This window comes from Cololabis saira, chromosome 15, assembly GCF_033807715.1.
Source record: "Cololabis saira isolate AMF1-May2022 chromosome 15, fColSai1.1, whole genome shotgun sequence".
In the NCBI taxonomy this organism is placed as follows: Eukaryota; Metazoa; Chordata; class Actinopteri; order Beloniformes; family Belonidae; genus Cololabis; species Cololabis saira.
The window spans coordinates 30,234,619-30,256,795 of record NC_084601.1 but is presented as its reverse complement, the minus strand read 5'-3'; the positions used below and the strand labels follow the sequence as shown (position 1 = coordinate 30,256,795).

Sequence of the window (22,177 nt, the reverse complement as noted above, 5' to 3'; positions counted from 1 at the left end):
CTGGTTCCGGTTCCGTTTGGTGGAAAAGGGATAATAGGGATTAGAGGAATTGATACGATTTTTCGATTCCAATTCCATTTTCAATTCTGCTTACCGATTTGGTTCTTTATCATTTCCCTTATTGCTTCCCATTTGGAAAAAAAGGACAACAATGAGGCAAATGGCACTAATATGATAGGGAGTGTTCACTAGTTAATTAGTTACCTGCAATATTATTAGCCAAGGACATGCTAACATTGCTGATGCTGCTCGAAAACGCAACATTCCTTCATCATTATTGCTGCTGTGTGCACAAATATTTTTGCATGTTGGTAGTATTTCCTCCCTTTGATGAAATATCCACTACGCAAGTATTGCAAGTCAGCCTGTTTTTGTCTTTTTTACTGAAATGTAAACAGTCTTTCGAGCGTTTGTATCATTTGGGCGCCATATTTGCTATCGACTGCCGGCTTACGCACGTTACGCAAAATGCGTGATGATGTCATTCATGCTCACTGGAATCAAAAAGGGGATCGTTTGAAAAATATGCAAACAATTCCAAGGAATTGAAACACTGTGAACCGGTACTGAACAAGAACCGGTTCTGAACAAGAACTGGTTCTCGATTCCCATCCCTATTAGGGATTGTCCAGTTCTTTTTCATACAGCTTGTGGTCCAAACTCCAGCAAAACTCATCACTTTTGTTGTAAAATTCATCCTAAAGTCAAATCATTAAATACAAAGATTTTCCTTTTCCATGATGACGCTGGATGTTTAAACCCCCGTCTTTGCTGCTTTAAGGGCATCTGGCATGAGGGGTAACCCTGGCAACGGGGAAGTTGTTGGGCTCTCCGAGTACAGTCATTTCTGCAGGATGTTGTGTTTTCAGGAGCTGCGACGACGGCGTGGAAGCAGGAGGAGGATGACTCATTAATTCGGGCTGCGCTCCCACTGCAGGCGGAGAGAGGGAACCACCAGCCTCTCCTCCTCCTCCTCCTCCTCCCAGCTCATTCTTTCCTACTCGGTCTCTGGCCGGTCCTGAAGCATCTCGGGAGGCTGGAACGACACTGATCCCAGACCGACGCCGACTCTCCGACCAGCAGCCAGCAATCAGACCTGCAGCCGTTCTGCCTCCACCTCATCCTTCCTGCAAAAGGTGAGTCTGACTTTCATGTTGGGGAACTTCTCTCAACTTCATCCCTCCTTGCATATATGCTGTCTATTGGTTTTTAATGGTAATTGTATTACTGACTTTTTAATATGTGCTAAATAAAAAAATCAAAATCAAATCATGTCCTGGGAGGGGCTGAGGGACCTCCAGGGCCCCCCAGGGCCACCCAGGGCCTGTCATCCATTAGGCCTCGTCCCGTGTCTTGTGCAAAATGAGCGAGAAGAACTAGAGAGTTTTTGAAGTGTTCGTTTGTCTGCTGCCCCATAAGAAAACCAGTCAACAGAATCAAATGTTAAGCTTTTATTATATCATTCACAATATGCTCAACATGGCTCTGCAACCAGATCTGCATCTGGTGTTCACTTTACTCTTCCTTTACCAAGAACCAATGCACTAAAGAGGCTACAATGTATAGAGCAGTAACATATTGGAATAAGCTTCCACCACATTTAACCATGATAATCAATAAAGCTAGATTCAAAAATAAATGAAGAAAAGCAGTAGTTAGCAAGGAAGTCAGTTTTAGTTAGTTGGTTTATTCTGAAATTCTTGGTTTGTTCTGAAATTCTGAGTGTGTAAAATGGAATATTTTTTGTTGTTTGGTTCTGTCTGGTTTCTGGTTGAATTCCATGACATCTCAGATCATTTTTGTTTAGATTAAGTTATGTTTTAACTGTAAGGATTATACTTTATCGTTTTATGTGTGCAATGTTGGACCCTAGGAATAAATATTTTCCGGCCGGAGATACAGTACACCCTTCTCAAACCACAAGGGTAGGAGAGAAAATGCACCCAGTGGTCATTGATCCAGTTGTATTTATACTAACAACTGAGTTGTTCTTTGCTGCCAAACATGTCAGACTTTCAGCATAATAATAATAATAATAATAATAATAATAATAATAATAATAATAATAATAATAATAATAATAATAATAATAATACATTTTATTTATAATGCACTTTACATTACTGTAAATCTCCAAGTGTTACAGTTTGATAATTAAAAGGAAACAGAATATCTGAACTATTTTAACAGCCTAGTCATAAAACAGGAGGTCAGAAGAGTATTAGGGCCATGCAGGAGAAAAAATATTTGAGAGGGGAAGATTTTTTTTTATTGTGCACTTCGAGAAAAAAGTCGAAATGTCGAGATTAATGTTGAAATACAATTTCGATAAAAAAGTCTAAATGTCGAGAATAATGTTGAAATTCAATTTTGAGAAAAAAGTCAAAATGTCGAGATTAATGTTGAAATACAATTTCAAGAATAAAGTCAAAATTTCAAGAATAAAGTCAAAATTTCAACTTTATTCATGAAATTTTAACTTTTTTCTCCGCATTTCGACTTTTTTCCTCAACATTTCGACTTTTTTTCTTGAAATTGTACTTCAACATTAATCTCGACATTTAGACTTTTTTCTCGACATTTCGACTAGTTTCCCAACATTTAGACTTTTTTCTCGAAGTGGATAATAAAAAAAAATCTTCCTCCTCTAAAATATTATTTTTATTTTTCTCCTGCATGGCCCTAATACTCTTGCGTAAGGAGGTGACCCTGCAAATAGAGAAAAACCAGCAGTAGAATCTTATAGAAAAACCATTCAAACCTTTAAACTATTTGAATGAATCCTAACAGAAGGGATCCTGCAGACGGATGTCCGGTCGTTCTTGAATGTGGAGTCGCTACATGTGAGCTAATCTTTGTGTTTCCCCGGAGATGGCGACCCCCAAGATGCCCCGCGGTGCCAGCACCCCGCTGTCCCCCAACCGGATCACCCGGCTCCAGGAGAAGGAGGACCTGTGCAACCTGAACGACCGGCTGGCCGTCTACATCGACAAGGTTCGCTCGCTGGAGGTGGAGAACGCCGGGCTGCGGCTGCGCATCACCGAGTCGGAGACGGAGGTGACGCGTGAGCTGACGGGCCTGAAGGCCGCCTACGAGACGGAGCTGGCCGACGCCCGCCAGACGCTGGACTCGGTGGCCAAGGAGCGCGCCCGGCTGCAGCTGGAGCTGGGCAAGCTGCGGGAGGACCACAAGGAGCTGAAGGCCAGGTGGGCTTGGGGGCGGGGGGTTGAGGGGGCCCATTCTGTCATGGGCCCTCCTTTCCTTATAATCGCCCCTGTGGGTTTGTGTGTTTGTTTGTTGTGTGTGTTTGGGTCATCTCCCGCCAGTGAACCCAGCTGCTGTGAAGACGTGAATTAAAATGGTGCTTTTGTACCTGAATGAAGCTAAGTACATCTCGGGCCCCTGAGGGGCCCCAGGGGCCCCCCGCAGCCCCCCCAATGTCACAGGGGGCGGGACTTTAACCGCCAGTTATAGACGTCTCGTTTATCTTGGAAGTTGGAGCTGAGAATGTCGTCACGACCGACTTATACGTTACACACGCTTCTTCACAACGACACAGCGTTTAGCACACGTAGTGTAGCAACATGTATCATAGCAACACGTAGCACAGCAACAAGTAGTGCAGCAACAAGTAATGTAGCAACATGTAGCGTAGCAACACTTAACCGGCAAAAAGTAGCACAGCAACAAGTAACGTAGCAACACGTAGCATAGCAAGAAGTAGCGCAGCAAGAAGTAGTGTAGCAACAAGTAGCATAGAAACACATAGCACAGCAACAAGTAGCACAGCAAAAAGTAACTTAGCAACACGTCCACTGATCAAGGAAAAAACAACACAGTTCCATATTTATGTATTAAATAAAATAAGTAAAGTAAAATTTGAGTATTTTCTTGCTTTGTTGATGCTAGCTAACATGCTGTCAGGCTAGCTGAGGTGTCTCCGAGTTTCCGTCTAAACTTCAGACCGGGAACTTAGAAATCCAGACTAAAACGTTCCATCAAACCCTTGTGTGACAAGGAGGTCACGTGACCTCTTCACCTCCAGCTCAGCGCGTGTGCTAGCACAGATGCTACTGGATTAGCATCTGCAGCTGAACCTCAATAAAAACATAAAATAATTAATAATTCTGATAAATCAGAAATTAACTTGCTTTTTCCAGACAATTTAACTGCGTGTGAGCCCTGTGCTGTTTGTTGTCATGTTGTGGCGAAGTTAGCCACCTCGCAGTCGGCCCGTTACCGCTGATGTTTTGACACGTTAACAGACAGATTTGTTTAGATGTATTTGCATGTTTGTTGGGATCCGGTGCTGCTGCTGCAGGGACTTCTGCGTTAGCATCGTCTTTAGCATCTTTATTAGCATCTTTGTGTAAACATGAAGCCGCTCTGCTGCTGTTTTCAGGCGTTTGAACCATCCTGCATGTGATCCACAGCAGCTTTTAATAACCTGAGAGCTGAGAGGACGGGGCCCCTCCCTGGCCGGGGCCCCTCCCTGGCCCGGGCCCCTCCCTGGACGGGGCTCCTTCCCCCGGTTCCTCGATGCGCTGCCACATCCAGACCCCGATGACTAACTCTTTCCCCCCGTTTTGTTTCTCCTCCTTCACCAAAGCCATGATTACACACAATACGTGGCACTGTGCTGCGTCGCCCGTGACTTTTCCATAAATATTGAGGCTCCGCGAGCCGTGAGTGTGTCTGGCGGAGGGAAGCCGTTTCCACGGCGACGCCTCAGATAAACACCAGCGTTTGTGGCTTGTGGCTTCCCGGATCCCGGCGGCCGGTGACTCATCTGCGCCGAGGTCTTCCCCCCTGTTCCTCAGAAACAGCCCCTTTTTAAAAATAACCAGAGTTTTAAACTCTTTATTTAGTTATTGTTGTATCTGTATACATGTAACAGTACATAAGTACAAGAGGGGGCATCCAAATTCTCATTACGTTGAGTGAGCTTTGTCTTTGTCTTTGAATAATTACAATTTTCTCAAGTTTTGTGTAAAGCCGCCTGCTTTGACTGCTTTCACAGATGAAAGGAAAGGTAATTTTTTCCATCGCGTAGATCTCCTCCATAATGTCCATCCAATGTCCTGTTTGTGAAGGGTCACTTTTCAACCAGTTTCTTGTAATGGCCTGTAAGGCAACAGTCATTATTTCTTCATATCTTCTTTCCTAACAACTCCTTCTGGGATCAATCCCAGATAAAGAACCCGTGGCTCCCTGGGAACCTTATAATTTAAAATACAATATAGAAATATACTGTATGATAGATAGATAGATAGATAGATAGATAGATAGATAGATAGATAGATAGATAGATAGATAGATAGATAGATAGATAGATAGATAGATAGATAGATAGATAGATAGATAGATAGATAGATAGATAGATAGATAGATAGATAGATAGATAGATAGATAGATAGATAGATAGATAGATAGATAGATAGATAGATAGATAGATAGATAGATAAAAAATGTTACCTTCTGTCATTGTGCATATGGCTGTTATACCTCCATCTGTCCATGTTGTAAAGGTTTTGTCAGTCTGTCCTGGTCTGAAAACAGTTTTACCCCCCAACTCTACCAACGCCAGCAGGAGAGGTGCATTCTGGGAATTAGAGTGTGTTTTGGTCCCGGCAGGAACTCCAAGAAGGAGTCGGAGCTGACGGCGGCCCTGCAGAGGCTCAAGGACCTGGAGGCCCTGCTGAACTCCAAGGACGCCACCCTGACCACGGCGCTGGGGGAGAAGCGCAGCCTGGAGGTGGAGACCCGGGACCTGAAGGGGCAGGTTGGAAAGGTACGGCCCGACTCATCCGGGACCGGTCCCAGACCGGTCTGGGACCAGTCTGAGACAAGTCCTGGGACCAGTTTGGAACCAGTCAGCACTGTCAATACAAATCACAATACAAAAACACCCCAGAAACCAAACAGCCATATAAAGATATAAAGATAAAAAGATAAAAATAAAAATAAAAATAAAAGTGCAGCGCCATAAATAGAATTATATGAATAGAAAAGAAAGTTTTATGGAATATTGCACATAAGACATCGCAAGGCGTCCGTGATAATAATACATTCTTTTAAATTACTTTTTCACCCTTCATTTTTTTTTTAAATGCTTTTATTTTGAAATATATGCAGGAAGCTGTTGGAGCAGTGCTTCTCAACCGGGGGTACGCGGACCCCGAGTGGTCCGTGATGTAATTGCAAGGGGTCCGTTATAATAAAATATATTTTTTTTAAATTACTTTTTCACCCTTCATTTCTTCAAAATGCTTTTATTTTGAAACTTGCAAAGTTCAAGTTAGCGCTTGAAATTGCAATAATGTTAAAAAAAAACGTTTTTTTGTAAAAACACAGTAACACAACGAAGTGCAGGTCGTAACAGAGTTGACCGAAAGGTCCCGGACCCCCAGAAAGGTTGAGAACCAGAGTGATGGGTGCAGTTTTTACCCAGCATGCCCCTCTTCGTCCCCGCAGCTGGACGGCAGCCTGGGCGACGCCAAGAAGCAGCTGCAGGACGAGATGCTGAGGCGGGTCGACGGGGAGAACCGCATCCAGACCCTGAAGGAGGAGCTGGAGTTCCAGAGGAACCTGCACTCCGAGGTGAGGCGGCGGGGCGTCGCCACAGAGACCGTCGCCACGGCGACCGTCGCCACGGCGACCGTCTCCGAGAGTGACTAAGTGTCTGTGGATCTCCCCCCGCAGGAGCTGCGCGAGACTAGGCGGCGCCACGAGTCCCGCGTGGTGGAGCTGGACAACGGCCACCAGCAGGAGATCGAGAGCAAGCTGTCCGAGGCGCTGACCGACATGCGCAGTCAACACGAGCTGCAGGTCAAGATGTACAAGGAGGAGGTGGAGAAGACCTACAGCTCCAAGGTGGGGGCCAGAAATGATCACTTCTGTCTTTTCTGCATTTAGCTGGGGACAATTCTGGCACATCCACTCATTGATTTGGTGAATACAGTTACTCAATGAGAGTAGGGGACTGTAGTCATGTGGTGACACTGAAATATAGAGCTGTGTGTCATTGGCATAAGTATGGTAGGAAATGTTGTGATGTTCCATAATCTGAACTAGGGGTAGCATATATTATTCAAATATTTTTATTGGATTTTCACATAAAACATTCAGCACAATAACAGTGCACACAAAGCCTATGGGGAGGGAGTAAATAAGTAGTAATGTAATATTGATAGGTAAATTAATAATTAAGTAAAAAATACAAAATAAAATGAAAGTTTAAGAAAAAAAAATATGTTAAAGTATAATTTAAATAAAATTAAGATAGCGTCAAGTGCCAGGATTGCCTGTACCAACAGAGAGGACTTCCTGTTCAAAATAAAATAGAAATGGTTGCCAGACTTTTTAGAACTTTTGAGAGGAGTCTCAAATGGTGTACTTGCGGTGTTCAAGTTTGAGGTGTGCCTTCACCGCCTCCACCCAGCGTTTATGTGACGGTGGTGTTGCCTTATTCCAGCTTCAAAGAATCAGTCATCTAGCCAGAAACGTGGAAAAAGCTATAACCTCTGCCTGATTGCCGATAGCTGCGCCTCTTCCAGCACCACACCAAAGATGGAGGTCAAAGGGTTAGGATTGATGTCTTTGCCACATACAGTAGGGTTAGCATATAAGATGGTGAATAGAAGCGGTCCGAGAATGGACCCTTGAGGAACCCCACATGTGATCTTGGTTCTCTCAGACTCATGGTTTTCAATTGACGCGAAAAAGGCCCTATCTTGCAAGTAGGATTTGAACCATTGAAGCACAGTGCTGGTAAGTCCCACCCACTTTTCCAATCTGCTGAGTAGCATGTTATGATCAACTGTGTCAAATGCAGCACTGAGATCCAGTAATACCAGAACAGAGGATTTGCCTGCATCATTATTCAGATGAATATCATTTAAGACTTGGATGACTACAGTCTCAGTGCTGTGGTGTGGCCCAAATCCAGACTGAAATGTGTTGAGCCTGAGACCGGTTCTGGTGTTTCAGCTGGACAACGCTCGCCAGTCCGCGGACCGGAGCAGCCACCTGGTCGGGGCGGCCCACGAGGAGCTGCAGCAGACCCGGATCCGGCTGGAGTCCACGTCGGCCCAGCTGAGCCAACTGCAGAAGCAGGTGAGCAGAACCGCTGGGGGGGTCATGGCTCGCCCAGGAGGCCGCCTGCCGAGCAAACAGAGCAATCAGAACAACTATGGTGTGAGCCGGAGCCGAGAAACGACTATTGTGACGTTTTTAGGAAGATTTTAACTTGAAAAAAACTCCTTTGTGCCTCTTTAAAGCCGCTCTGTGTAGCAGTACTGCCCCCAGCCACACGGGGGCAGCAGACCAGAGATGGTATTGCTGCCTAGTGGGTTTTATTTTATTTAAACAAAACCTCCCTGGATAGTTTATTTACCAGCTCCGGGGGAAAACAATTGTTTTTAAAACGATTAATCGGGCGATTATTTTATCGATTATTCGACTAATCTAAGGAGTAACGATTATTTTTCTGTTGTTCGATTAATAAAAACTATAATGTATCAAATAATTATTAAAAATCCATAATAATTTAGTTTATTAAACACAGTTTTGCAAAGCAAAATAAAAAATATAGAATAAAATTATACAAAATAAAAAGGCCAGTTTACCTGTTTTAATGGCGGATGGAACTAAAAAAAACAGTTGTTTTTCAGTAGGAATCATTTTCCGGTGGCACTTCCGGTGCTAACCGATAAAAAAAACTTTTCAACTTTTTTCTCGACATTTCGACTTTTTTCTCAACATTTCGACTTTTTTCTCGAAGTGCATAATGAAAAGAAAATCTTCCTCCTCTAAAATATTATTTTTATTTTTATCCTGCCTGGCCCTAATAACCTACTCTCCGGTAATGAATCATCACTCACACATAAGAAAATCTTCTTTTTTTTTTTTTTTTTAACTCTTGGGGCCCTAACTAGCCGCTTAGTTCACTTATGCCTGGGGCTGGCTCTGCTTCTGTGTACCGTTACACCCCATGTATGTCAAGGTCAATTGCGCCGCCCCAGGATTGCCTGTACCAACAGAGAGAACTTCCTGTTCAAAATAAGATAGAAATGGTTGCCAGGCTTTTTAGAACTTTTGAGAGGAGTCTCAAATGGTGTACTTGCGGTGTTCAAGTTTGAGGTGTGCCATCACCGCCTCCACCCAGCGTTTATGTGACGGTGGTGTTGCCTTATTCCAGCTTAACAGAATCAGTCGTCTAGCCAGAAACGTGGAAAAAGCTATAACCTCTGCCTGAATTGCTGATAGCTGCGCCTCTTCCAGCACCACACCAAAGATGGAGGTCAAAGGGTTAGGATTGATGTCTTTGCCACATACAGTAGGGTTAGCATATAGATGTTGAATAGAAGCGGTCCGAGAATGGACCCTTGAGGAACCCCACATGTGATCTTGGTTCTCTCAGACTCATGGTTTTCAATTGACGCGAAAAAGGCCCTATCTTGCAAGTAGGATTTGAACCATTGAAGCACAGTGCCGGTAAGTCCCACCCACTTTTCCAATCTGCTGAGTAGCATGTTATGATCAAGGTCAATTGCGCCGCCCCAAAAATTGTTATCACCAGCCGCCGCTGCGACGCATTGAAGTGTTTTGAAATCTTCGGTCCACTGAGTTCACGGGGAGTTTTGGAGGTTTTCTTTGCAGGAAACCGACGTCCTGGGACTTTATAATCTGAGATCTGCGTGTGTCCCAGCTGGCGGCCCGTGAGGCGAGGGTGCGGGACCTGGAGGACGCCCTGTCCCGGGAGCGGGACACCACCCGGCGCCTGCTGGGGGACAAGGACCGCGAGATGGCGGAGATGCGGCAGCAGATGCAGCAGCAGCTGGACGAGTACCAGGAGCTGCTGGACGTGAAGCTGGCGCTCGACATGGAGATCTGCGCCTACCGGAAGCTGCTGGAGGGCGAGGAGGAGCGGTGAGTGAGGCCCCGCTCGACATCGACATCTAGGGCTGGGGATCCATTCACATGTCAAGAATCGATTCGATTCCGATTCTTAAGATTCAGAATCGATTATCACGTTTTGATCAGTTTCGATCCAATTCCAATATTGATTTGGGTTAGTGTTATTAAAACTGTTTTTTGAGCTGTTGCATGAATTATATGACCGTAGTTATGCAACATATTAATACTAGTATTATATTAAGATTCAACAGCAAGTATTGGCAGCTAATGATGCTGTAAAGGCCAATCACCTCCCAGAATGCTGATAGAACTGCTTTCAGAAACATAGTGGGGCAGAATTATCAAACAGATCCAGGGCAGCAAACAAAGGACGAATGAAATCAGTTTTATTTTTTCCCATTTTTGAGAATTTGGTTTTTAACATTTTATGCAAATGTAACCCCAAGACAGTATATACAGCAAATAAATATAGACAATTTATGCAATTATAACTGAAAACTTGAATGTTTTCATACCTTTAAACATATTTAAAGGCAAAAACATGGCACTAATTAATAGGGCTGGGTATTGTTAAGAACCTCAAGATTCGATTCGATTTCAATTCTTTAGGTTTCGATTCGATTCGATATTGATTTAAATGCTTCGATATCGATTCAGTAAGATGTAGAAATACACAAAAAACTGTTGGCAATTTTTCATTATTCTTATTTTCATGCCTATAACACGTGGCATGTTACTTCTTATAGAAATGAACTGAGCAATTAAACTTAGCAGCACCATAATGGCTCACTTGTGCATTTGTACTGTAGTACAAAAGTTAAAATAAAAAAAAAAACACATGACAGTTCTGTGTCAGCATGAAAAATAAAGTGCATGTAAACTTAAATAAAATGTCTTTCCTCTTGGACATTGTAATAGACCTCACAACATCTGATATAAAACATTAGCAGCACCATAATGGCTCACTTGTGCATATGTAGAACAAAAGTAAAAACACAAAACAGGTCTGTATCAAAATTTAACATAAAGTGCATGTAAACTCTTACATCTTGGTGTTCCTTCTTTAAATGGGAATTCAAAATGAGTCCAAATATCTGATCTGAAAGATTTTCCGCTTGCCATCGTCGCCATTTTATTGTTGTTTGGTCGCTTGCAGCCACCGTCCACAAAACACGAATCATAAGAAAATGTTGCACACAGCGCCCCCACTGGCCAGGAGGTGAATCGATTCAGAGGCTTTGCTTAAAGGGATTGTGACATCAAAAACACATTTTTCTTGATTTTTTGTGTTTTGTTAGGTGTCTTGACATCAATTACACCCAAAAAACAACGAACTTTTAACATTCAGTGTATTGTGTGCTTTCTGGGATTTTCCGCATAACTGTGCAAAAACGGCGCACCTGGTTTGGTGGCGGGCCGTGACGTCAGGGCCCGCTAAATCACCGCCCCCTCCACCCAGCTCCCTGCCTCCTCTCCTCTCCAGCGCACCATAAAGGCTGATTTATGGTTCCGCGTTACATCGACGCAGAGCCTACGGCGTAGGGTTACGCGGCGACGCGCACCGTACGCTGAACCCTACGGCGTATGCTCTGCGTCGATTTAACGCAGAACCATAAATGAGGCTTAACACGGAGCTGTTTAGAGCGTCTTTTGTTCTAATCACCGGAGGAGAACTGCTAAGAAGACCCGCGGCCACTGACTGGACTTAAGATGGGGGACACTGCTGCTTGCATGCCTTTATTTTTATGATTGTTTGCTGTGGTTCGCCCTGCTGCTTTTCCGTGCATGCTTCGCCTGTCGCTCCCGGCTTAACTCTCCGACGCCGCTGTGAGCGTATGGCTGGAGGAGGAGGAGGTTTGGAGGAGGAGCGGAGCAATGATTGACAGGAAAGGGGGAAAAGGAAGCATTTTTCACGGCGCAAAAAAACACTGTAATAAAAAGCCAGGAAAAGATTACTAGAGTGAAGTTTTTCTTGTTACACTCTTTTAGACACATTTGAGGGATGTTGGCCAAGACTTTTAATAGTGTTAAAAGCATGTTAAAAATGATGTCACAATACCTTTAATCGATATTGAATTTGGGCGGGAATAATTGCGATGCATCGATTTTTCGATATTTTGACCCACCCCTACTAGTTATGTTTGTGTCCAACAAAACATTCCTTTTTTGGGCATGAACAAAAAAATACCAAAAGTTGCAATGTAATGATGAAAAAAAAATCGATCTTTAGATATATGAATCGATTTTTAGGAATTAATATGAGAATCGATTTAGAATCGGAGAATCGATCTTTTCAACACAGGCCTATCGCCACCATCATCATCCTCACCCTCGTCCTTGTGTCTGCAGGCTCCGTCTGTCCCCCAGTCCGCCTCCCAGCCGGGTGTCGGGGGGTCGATCCTCGGGGTCTCTCTCCCGGTCCGTCCACTACGGGGCCCGGGGCTCGCCCGCCAAGCGGCGCCGGCCCAACGACACCGACAGCGAGGCCTCCAGCTTCGGGGGCGGAGGCCTGGCCCGGACCCGCATCACCCAGCAGGCGTCGGCCAGCGGTCGGGTCACCGTGGACGAGGTGGACCTGGACGGGAGATACGTCCGGCTGGGCAACAAATCTGACGAGGTGAGAGTCGCCGCCGGGTCGACCCGGGAACTCCACCCGGGAACCCACTGCTCAGCTTTCACCCACTCGCCCTCTCGCTAGGAATGGCCGATATTTTACCGTTCACGATATACTGTCAAAAAAATTCCCCACGGTAAGAATTTGTCATCTCACGGTAAAAACGATAAATTCCCATTGATGACGTTTTTGTGTGTTAAATCGACGCAGAGCCTAGGGCGTAGGGTACGCGGCGACGCACAACGTAGAAGCGTAAAAGAAAGAAGGAAGGAAGGAAGGAAGGAAGGAAGGAAGGAAGGAAGGAAGGAAGGAAGGAAGGAAGGAAGGAAGGAAGGAAGGAAGGAAGGAAGGAAGGAAGGAAGGAAATGAGCCAGAAAGAAAGAAAGATATGAGCCTGGAAGAAAGAAAGAAAGAAAGAAAGAAAGAAAGAAAGAAAGAAAGAAAGAAAGAAAGAAAGAAAGAAAGAAAGAAAGAAAGAAAGAAAGAAAGAAAGAAATGAGCCTGAAAGAAAGAAAGAAAGAAAAAAGGATAGAGCAGTGATTTGGGGGCTCCAAAGACTGAATGTGGTGATAGATTTATAGTTACAAAGGTGGAGTTGAATTGGTATTTTTTTTATCGTCATTTTTATCGTTATCGGGATAAATGCCAGAAATTATCGTGATACATTTTTTAGTCCATACCGCCCATCCCTACCTCTCGCCCTGTGTTTTTCCCCCTCTTTAGTTTATTATTTATACTAATATGTGCCAGGGAAGCAGGGAGGACAGATTCATCTTTATGCAGATGACTCTGTCCTTGTCAGCCTGCTGAGGGACGATGAGACGGCCATGGTCCAATCATCCAGGACTTTGTGGATTGGTGTGAGCAGTCCTTCCTTCAACTAAATATCTCTAAAACAAAAAATATGCATGTGGACTTCAGGAGACTCACCGATGACAGGGAACAAATTAGCATAAAAGGTCGGGAAGTGGAATGTGTGGACAAGTATAAATATCTTGGGACCATTATAGACAGCAAACTGTCTTTTGTGGAAAACTGTGATGCCGTCTATAAAAAGGCAAACCAACATCTCCACTGCTTAAGGAAGCTGTCATCTTTTCACGTTGACAGAAAGCTGCTCATCATGTTCTAGTGATGTTTTGTGAATCTAAAATCTCTTTTAGCTTAGTGTCCTGGTTTGGCAACTTACACCTAAAAAATAAAAACTTGCTTAATCAGATTGTGAGGTGGCCAGTGAGCTAATTGGAAAGCCACAACTCAATTTAGGATGCCTCTTTAATGGGCAGCTACAGAGACTAGCTGAGTCCATCTTAGAGCCCAGATATACTTGCTGTTAAGAAGGCGTACGCATCGTTGTCGCCACGCATATCCTGCGTTCATTTGACACGTCGACGTGCACGTTGATTTGATTTGATTTGATTTGTTTATTTGCACAACATAAAAAAACGGTACAAAAGTTTAAATGAACATAAAAAGCATGAAAATATGTGCAGGTGAGAAAGGAAGCCCTAAATGGGCTTATTCAAAGTTCTCACCAAGAAAATACATTGTATTGAAATAATAGCAAGAACAAAAAACAAAAAACAAAAAAACAAAAAAAAAACAGCGTTCCAAAAAGATGGATATAAACGGACAATTTCTCGGTGTGCACGTGCAGAATGGAGTCCACATTAAGTGGAAGCACTTCTAGACGCTTGATCAATAAGGCTGGTCTTCAATCTCTCTTCAATCTCACGTTCTCAAAAAGACACTGAACGCGTACGCGACCTGCAGTTCTCGCTCTGGCCGTGAGTGGCGCTGGTCCCGGTCAAATACCAGCTGGCCACAAGTGACGACGCGGAGGTCGCTGGCGCCGTTTCCTTTGCCGAGATCGCAACCAAAGCAATGTTATAATCTCCTACATCATCCAATGTTGTCATGTAAACTTGTTCGTTGTTCTAATCTGTTACTGCTACTACCGCTACTACTAAATATTGAATCACTTTTCCAACTGTTGCTCTGCTTACTGCCCCCTATCGGTCACCGCCGGTACGACGCGCTCTCCTCGCGTACGACGCGAGCGACATTGCAGTTGGTGGTGCACACGAACGGACGTGAACGCAAGCACCAACAGCAAGTATATCTGGGCTCTTAGATGATACATCTTATCCAATATACGGCGAATTCCAGTATCTCCCTTCTGGTCGTAGGTTTAAAATGCCTTTGTGCAAAACTAAAAGGTATAAATGTAGTTTTGTCCCCTCAGCTATTAATGCCCTAAATAGGACATGATTTCCCATCCTCCATCTAGGTCTTTTTATTTATTTATGTATCTTTTGTATTGCTTATTCAATCTGGAGCATTTGTTTTGTTTGTCCGTCAATGTTTTGTTTTGTTATTCCCCTGTTTGTCTTGTGTCACTGTCACTGTACTGTATGGTGTTGTAAGTTTCTACTTTTTACCTGCAAACAAATCTACCTTTGGGTATCAATAAAGTTACCTTACCTTACCCTCGCAGGACCAGAGTCTGGGGAACTGGCAGGTGAGGCGCCAGGTGGGGTCCGGCGCCGCCGTCGCCTTCAAGTTCCCGGCCAAGTTCACCCTGAAGGCGGGCCAGCGAGTGACGGTGGGTGACGCTCCAGAACCAGAACCAGAACCAGAACCAGCCGCCGGGTGCCTGAGCCTGACCTGTGCTCTTTTCCTTTGTGGGGGGGGCAGATCTGGTCCTCTAATGGCGGCGGGACCCACAACCCTCCCTCGGACCTGGTGTGGAAGACGCAGACGACCTGGGGCACCGGGGACCAGTTCCAGACCACCCTGGTCAGCGCCGGCGGGGAGGTGCGTCGCCGTCGGCAACCAACGCAGGATCTGAGGAGGAGGATGAGAATAGGATGAGAATAAACGGTTATCTTTCTTTCAGGAAATGGCGATGAGGAAGGTCACCCGCACGCAGCTGGAGGACGAGGACGAGGACATGGTAAAGACTCCTCTCTGAAAACCTCAGACTCTATTATCTTCACTTTTAAAGCCCCGTTATGCAGTAATACCTCCCCTGACCACACGGGGCAGCACAGCTCAGCTGAAAGGACTTTCTAAGGTCCACGGGGGGCTGGAGTACCACCCAGTACCTCTAGAGGTGACTTTATGCTCCAGTTTTGTACATCCTCCTCCACCAGGGGGCGCAGGCGCAGGCATCCTCGTAGGAGGTGGTTTGATCTGAGCTGAAGGAAACTAATTCTTGCATTTCTTCTGTACCTTATGGCACTTTTCCACTAGCACAACTCATCTGTACTTGGCCTGGTTTCTTATCTATTATAATTCAGCACCTGGAAAAGATGTAGGCAGGTTGGAGCGAACTTACTTGATTGTGTGAAACAAACGAAGAAGACAACAACACTAAAGATGTAGAACCTGGAGTATGGAGTAAGATAACTTACAAAAAGATGTGTCCATGTTATAACTATTCGTATTCGTAATGATAAACGTTTGTATGTAAATAAAAAAGTTGTACCCAAAATTGTGCTGTCACACACATGAGTCTGATAAATTATTAGGGTTAGGATTGTTTTTATGTGAGTATGAATCTAAAAGCTGTGAGTGCAAAGTCTTGTGAATACAACTCTAATTTCTACGACTACGAGTCTTCACTGTGAACACGAATTCAAGTTTATGGGTATGAGTCGAAAAACTGTTGAAATTACGTCACAGGCAGGTCACAACATAGATATATATACGTAGACGCCCCATCGAGTGCTGAGCCAACTGCCACAACCAATATGGCGTCAACGTCGCCGCCATATTTGATGTGGCAAGACTGCGCCCGAAACTAATACAAGTAAATGGACTTATTTTCATAAAGCGCCTTTCTACAAAGAAATTTACATTTTACATCTCATTTATTCATTCACACACGCACTAATATACTTGGGAAACAGTTGGGCACCAAATATAATATATTTAATTTTGTCAGATGGCAAAAATAAGAACTTTATTGATCCCACATAGGAGTAATTATGTTATATCAGCTATAGAGAACAAGGTAGTGCCGAAACAATAAATAACCCCCCTCACAAAAATAAGAAAAATAGAGAAACATATTTTCTCATCTCCGAGGAGAACCGAGTAGGTGCTGGTGGAAAAGCACCATATGAGTGACCTGGGGTGGCGAACGGGGGGGTGGAGAGGGTTAATGGACATGGATTCCAGGAGCCCATGATTGAGGGGGGGCCCAATGATGATGAAATGATAGTACAGATAAAGTAATGACACTAAGTTATTAACTATATAATCACAAATGTTTCATTTTTAATTCTTGGTAACGATAACTTTATTTTTTTTTATTTGGTAGCAACGCATTTCCGGTTCTGGTTCGTCAAGTGTTGTGTCCTGAATAAGACAACTTTGTATGTCTTTTACTTTACTTTATTAACGGAAGAGCAAATGGAAAACATCACGAGGTAACTCAGGCGCGCAGGCCTTCTTCTTCTGCCCCCACACTGTTCATGTCACTCCTGCTCATACTGCCACCTAGCGTTCAGGCTGAAACATTGGAACATCACATAACATCACATGAAGCAGTAGTGAAGTGAAGTAGTGAAGTTTCAGCGCTCTTTTCTTCGTGTGTGTGTGATTTTTTTGGGGGGGGTTATTTTGTTTTTTTGCACAATAGTTGTCCTTATCTCTCTGATTCACTCTGACCGGAAAAGCCAGAAGCTAAACAAAGTATCAACTAGCGCTCTGGGGGGGTATTGCACTGCGGCGAAATGGAGTGACGGTGCAATACCCCCGCTAGGGTCGCGATCTTTTCCTGAATGGTTTATCCGACTTTTCCGGTCCGGTGAGTGAATCAAAGCGATAAGGACAACTATTGTGCAAAAACCAAAACAAAAAAAATCAAACACACATGAAGAAAAGAGCGCTGAAAGTTCACGACTGCTTCACGAACCAGAACCGGAAATGTGTTGCTACCAAACAAACCAATCACAGCCCTCTCGGTCTGCGTTGGGTCTGCGACCTCTTGACGCGTAGTTACAATTTTTGGGAGGTGCGTCAGGCACAGCGTGGCGTGCGGCGTGGGCTGCGCGACGCGGCGCAACCTGTGGCGCACACTCAGCGTCGATTTGTTGCAGAACCATAATCCAGGCTTTACACGGTCTGCGGTGAATAACGTTGGTGTTTGTGCCCCCAGCAGGTGGCGCACAGCGCCTGCGCAGACAGCGAGTACAACCTGCGCAGCCGCACTGTGGTGTGCGGCTCGTGCGGGCTCCCGTCGGACAAGTCCAGCTCGTCGTGCGCGTCCTCGCCGCGCAGCGGTGGCCTGTCCGAGGCGCTGCTGCCGCGCACGTACGTGTTCAGCACGAGCACGAGCCGCAAGGTGGGTCCCGCATCGACACATGCACGAGAACGTGTTTTTTTGTTGTCTTTTTTTCAAAACTTTATTGAACAAAATTCTGTAGAGTATACAATACAGGGCACATGAAACAAAACAATCAATAGAGGGTCTGCATTGACGTCACTTCCCCACTGGACCACGCCCACTTACTCACACTGAGTGGCAAAACATCAGCAAAAACAGCTGCAACTAATGGAGAAGACGGGATAACAGCCGATTATGGGCTTAAATTAAAGGCAGTTGGACTTGACAGTGACCCGTACAGTTACCCCAAGAACCATTGGTCCATGGACATTAATATTTGGCCACGAATCCAGTTTCCTGATATTTATATGTACCGTATTTTCGTGACCATTCGGCGCGCCGTGTGGAAAGGCGCACCCTCAGTTTTTTGTGTCATTTTTGGATTTAAAACACACATATGGCGCACCGACCGAAAAGGTGCCGTCTACACACATGGAACGGCGCCTTACAACACACACACATGCGCGTGCAGAACACACACAAATAGAGCGAAAAAAATATATATATAAAAATAAAAAATTAAAAATTAAAATTAAAATAAAGTGGGAGCACAACTTAGTTTGATTGTACTTTATTTAAGTTATTACATTAATCAAACCCATCGAAATCTTCATCCTCCGTTTCTGCATTCATCCGACCCTGATCGCGCTGAGACTGGGGGAACTGATCTGCTGCGACGGGCACGAGGCCGCAGCTCTCTGGCCGCGCTGAGCAGCCGAATCACTTTCCGTGCTGTGCGGCCCCTCGGAAATGATGCCGGCTTTTGCAAAAGCCCGAACAACAGTCCAACCCAGCAGACACGTCAGCCCACGCGTCTACAATCCTTCAACAGTAAACGACGGAGCCCGCCGACCGACCGAGCGGCAGCCGACACGTGGTTCCTCCGGTCTCCCGCCCGCCTCTGCGGCATAGCTCCCCCGGGAGCTGTGTCTCCTTCTCGGTAGGGAGGCCGAGTCGCCCTGTCCGCCCCGTCCGCCTCAGGAGCCCTGCCACGCAGCCGCCGCCGGGCAATCACGGGCAATTCACGCGCCCCCCTTCCCCCTTTAATGTTCTTATGGTGGTCCCTACTACGTCCGCAAATCATGGACAATTCACGCCCCGCCCCTTCCCCCTTTAACGTTCTCATGGTGGCCTCAATTACGTCCGCCTTATGGATCCGCGGTAAGTCGACGCAGCCATACACCGTAGGGTCTGCGTCGGTGTAAAGCGGAACCATAAATCAGCCTTTACAATAATACAATGGGCGCATTGCGTCATTGGGCGCGCGGCACTTTAAAAAAAAAATAAGACGTTTATATGCGCCTAATGGTCGCAAAAATACGGTACTTAATTTCTACGCCAGGGAAATACACGAAGCAAGGCTTGAAGGCATACAAAAGTCTTGACGCTTGGTCCTACTTCAAGGCAGGATTTGTTGGCGAAATTAAAGTAATGAGGACACCGAACTTTATGATTTGACCGTTTAACGTTAGCTACCCAAAAATCCAACATAACTTGACACAAAATGGGAACCGCAAATCCACGTTTCAGTGCCTCGAATCCAGTTGTTTCTGCAAATTGCAGCGATCCATTTGTCTCTCTTAAGCTTATTTTTCTGTAGTCTGTAAAACGATAACTCTGATTTCTTGCTAAAGCTATGAGTACAGTCAATCACACAACAGCTCTTTCCCATTTTAGATATTTAGATGCTCAAACTGAAAGTTTACGCTGCCACTCAGTCTTTCTGCCACTCAGGGGCCCTAACACGCTATGAAGTCGCATCTGTGACTTCATGCCCATTCGGCATTCCCTCTATACAATACAGGGCAAATGAAACAAAACAATCAATTATCTACAGATATTCAACATTTTGGGGGAATTGAGAGAAAAAAAAAGAGACATTTACTGACAAGCTATGGGAAGTATATTAATAAAAATTAAGAAACAAAGACATCGTTTCATATAAGCTTTTGACAATATGTTTTTTTTCACACAATTTGATAAATTTACAGAATTGATTAGTTATTATTTTGTCAGTTCCAATTTTTAATTTGGCTGGTGAGTTAAAAGTGTCTCTCTCTGTCCACAGACCGGCGCCTGGACGGAGAGCTGCCCGGTCATGTGACCGGTCACGTGACCCGCTGCCGCCGAGGTCACGTGCTTCTCCTGCTTCTTTCCTCCTGTTAGTTGCTTCTCTGATGATCAATAAAAGGTTGTAATCAAACATATCAAACACATCACGAGCTGAACGTGAGACGCTTTTATCGTTTCATGAAAAATATCAGCAGGTTTTGAATTTGACGTCTTTAAAATGAGGTCATCACGTAAAATCATTACAAGGAAAAACCCATCTGCTGTTTTCAGACATTCAAAATGATCAAAAACACTTTGATAAATTGGACTTTTACTAAACTTGGTTTTAAGTACGGAAGAGTATTAGGGCCAGGCAGGAAAAAAATATTTGAGAGAGGAAGATTTTTTTTTATTGTGCACATCGAGTAAAAAATTGAAATGTCAAGATTAATGTTGAAATACAATTTTGAGAAAAAAGTCAAAATGTCGAAAATAATGTTGACACACAATTTCAAGAATAAAGTCGAAATTTCATGAATAAAGTCGAAATTTTGTGAATAAAGTCAAAATTTCAAAAATAAAGTTGAAATACATTTTGACTTTTTTCTCGAAATTGTACTTCAACATTAATCTCGACATTTTGACTATTTTCTCGACATTTCAACATTTTTCTCGACATTTAGATTTTTTCTCGAAGTGCATAATGAAAAGAAAATCTTCCTCCTCTAAAATATTATTTTTATTTCTCTCCTGCCTGGCCTCAATAGTCTTCCGTATTTAAGGATTAAGAAGAAATGATCGTATATTTTTTTGCTTTTCGATCCTAGTTTATACTCTCGATCAGAATCAGAATCAAAAAGAAGTTTATTGCCAAGTAGTTTAACACACACAAGAAATTTGTTGTGGTGATTGGTGCAATACAAAAGAGCAAATAATATTCAAGGAGAAAATGTACAACAAGTTGGTTGTAAAGTGCCGGAGTAACGAGTCTGTACAAAGGTGACCTGGGATGTGCGTTAATGTAACGATACATTCGATAATGGGTTCATGAGACTGCTAATATCTCCTTCTATTTTCATTTACTTTTTTAAACATTTTTTAGGACTTTAGATCTTTTATATGATGTATATTTGCATGCTTAGAGGATATTTTCTGCTAGATTTGCTCACCAGGAAGTAAACACGCCCCGCCCTGCAAGGCCGGAGGGTTTCCCAGCTTTCCTGACGGCTGCTGATACTTTGTATTTTTGCTGAATAAATAAACATTTTTACATTAAACATCTTTTTTGTGGTGTTTTTAAAGTTTAAAAGGGTTTATCAGAGCAGACAGAAATGAACAATTCTGGATTCGCTCGTCTCTGATCCGTCGCTGAGACGATACGAGGAGGGCGTGTTCCCGTCGGCGTCCAGTCCGCCACGCAATACGTGGAGGAAGAGCCTCTGAAACCTACGTGTGACATCACAGGATTGTCCAGTTCTTCTTCTACAGTCTGTGGTTCCGTCCATTTGTCGATCCCTGGATTAGCCAAGGTTGGTCGCCCCCTCTGTTATGTCACAGATGAGTTGTCCACTTCTTTTTATACCATTTCTGGTGGAAGACTGTAGCTGCTTTCTGTGTTTATTTTATTTTACTTTATTTACGTATTATTTGTACTATCTGGCCATGGCGGGATTGTAATTTCACCCCCAGGGGATAAGACCAAGGAATACAGACACTGTAAATGTTATTCTACTCTGGTTTATTTATTGTGGCACAAAATGGAAAAGCGTTCCAAATTTCATTTTATGCCTGACATGCAATGATAAAAAAGTCTTTCTTTATCTTTATCTCGGGACCCCAGATCCGACCCCAGATAAATGGTAGTTGTGGCCATATGAATTTGTATAATGTGATTTTGTTTTTAATTTCTTTATGTTGCCTGTAATTGTTTACAATTCCTATTACTTCTTTTAATCTGCCACGAATTAAGAATAAAAACTCTGGAGGTAGATTTGTCTTAATTATTCAATCAAAAAAAGATTGCTTCAATCAAAAAATATATTTTCAATAAAAATCAATCAAATACATTTTTTTCAATCAAAGAAAAAAAGTGTTTGAATGCAAAAAAATATTTGAGACTCAAAAAAATGCATTTGAACACTGTTTTTCTTCGATTGGAAATGTTTTCTTTGATAGAAGTGACGTTTTTTTTGTTTGAA

At 43.8% G+C, this 22,177-nt stretch overlaps 1 protein-coding gene across 1 annotated transcript; it reads left to right on the top strand.

The window, feature by feature from the left end:
• Positions 1 to 761: 761 nt before the first annotated feature.
• Positions 762 to 21,229, top strand: LOC133460625 (lamin-A-like). The gene is made up of 13 exons (XM_061741295.1): positions 762 to 1,136; positions 2,872 to 3,206; positions 5,635 to 5,791; positions 6,475 to 6,600; positions 6,703 to 6,873; positions 7,990 to 8,115; positions 9,710 to 9,930; positions 12,268 to 12,535; positions 15,030 to 15,137; positions 15,230 to 15,349; positions 15,432 to 15,488; positions 17,700 to 17,885; positions 19,996 to 21,229. Exons 2-13 carry the CDS (start codon positions 2,872 to 2,874, stop codon positions 20,029 to 20,031), a joined length of 1,911 nt encoding a protein of 636 aa, XP_061597279.1. The 5' UTR covers positions 762 to 1,136; the 3' UTR covers positions 20,032 to 21,229.
• Positions 21,230 to 22,177: the final 948 nt, after the last annotated feature.

What these genes read in the sequence shown, in the direction of transcription:
- LOC133460625 (XM_061741295.1), top strand. Translation starts at nt 2,872, where the DNA reads ATGGCGACCCCCAAGATGCCCCGCGGTGCCAGCACCCCGCTGTCCCCC. An exon ending in TGAGCCAACTGCAGAAGCAG is followed by an intron (nt 8,116 to 9,709) that starts GTGAGCAGAACC and finishes CGTGTGTCCCAG; the next exon opens with CTGGCGGCCCGTGAGGCGAG. An exon ending in TGGTCAGCGCCGGCGGGGAG is followed by an intron (nt 15,350 to 15,431) that starts GTGCGTCGCCGT and finishes TCTTTCTTTCAG; the next exon opens with GAAATGGCGATGAGGAAGGT.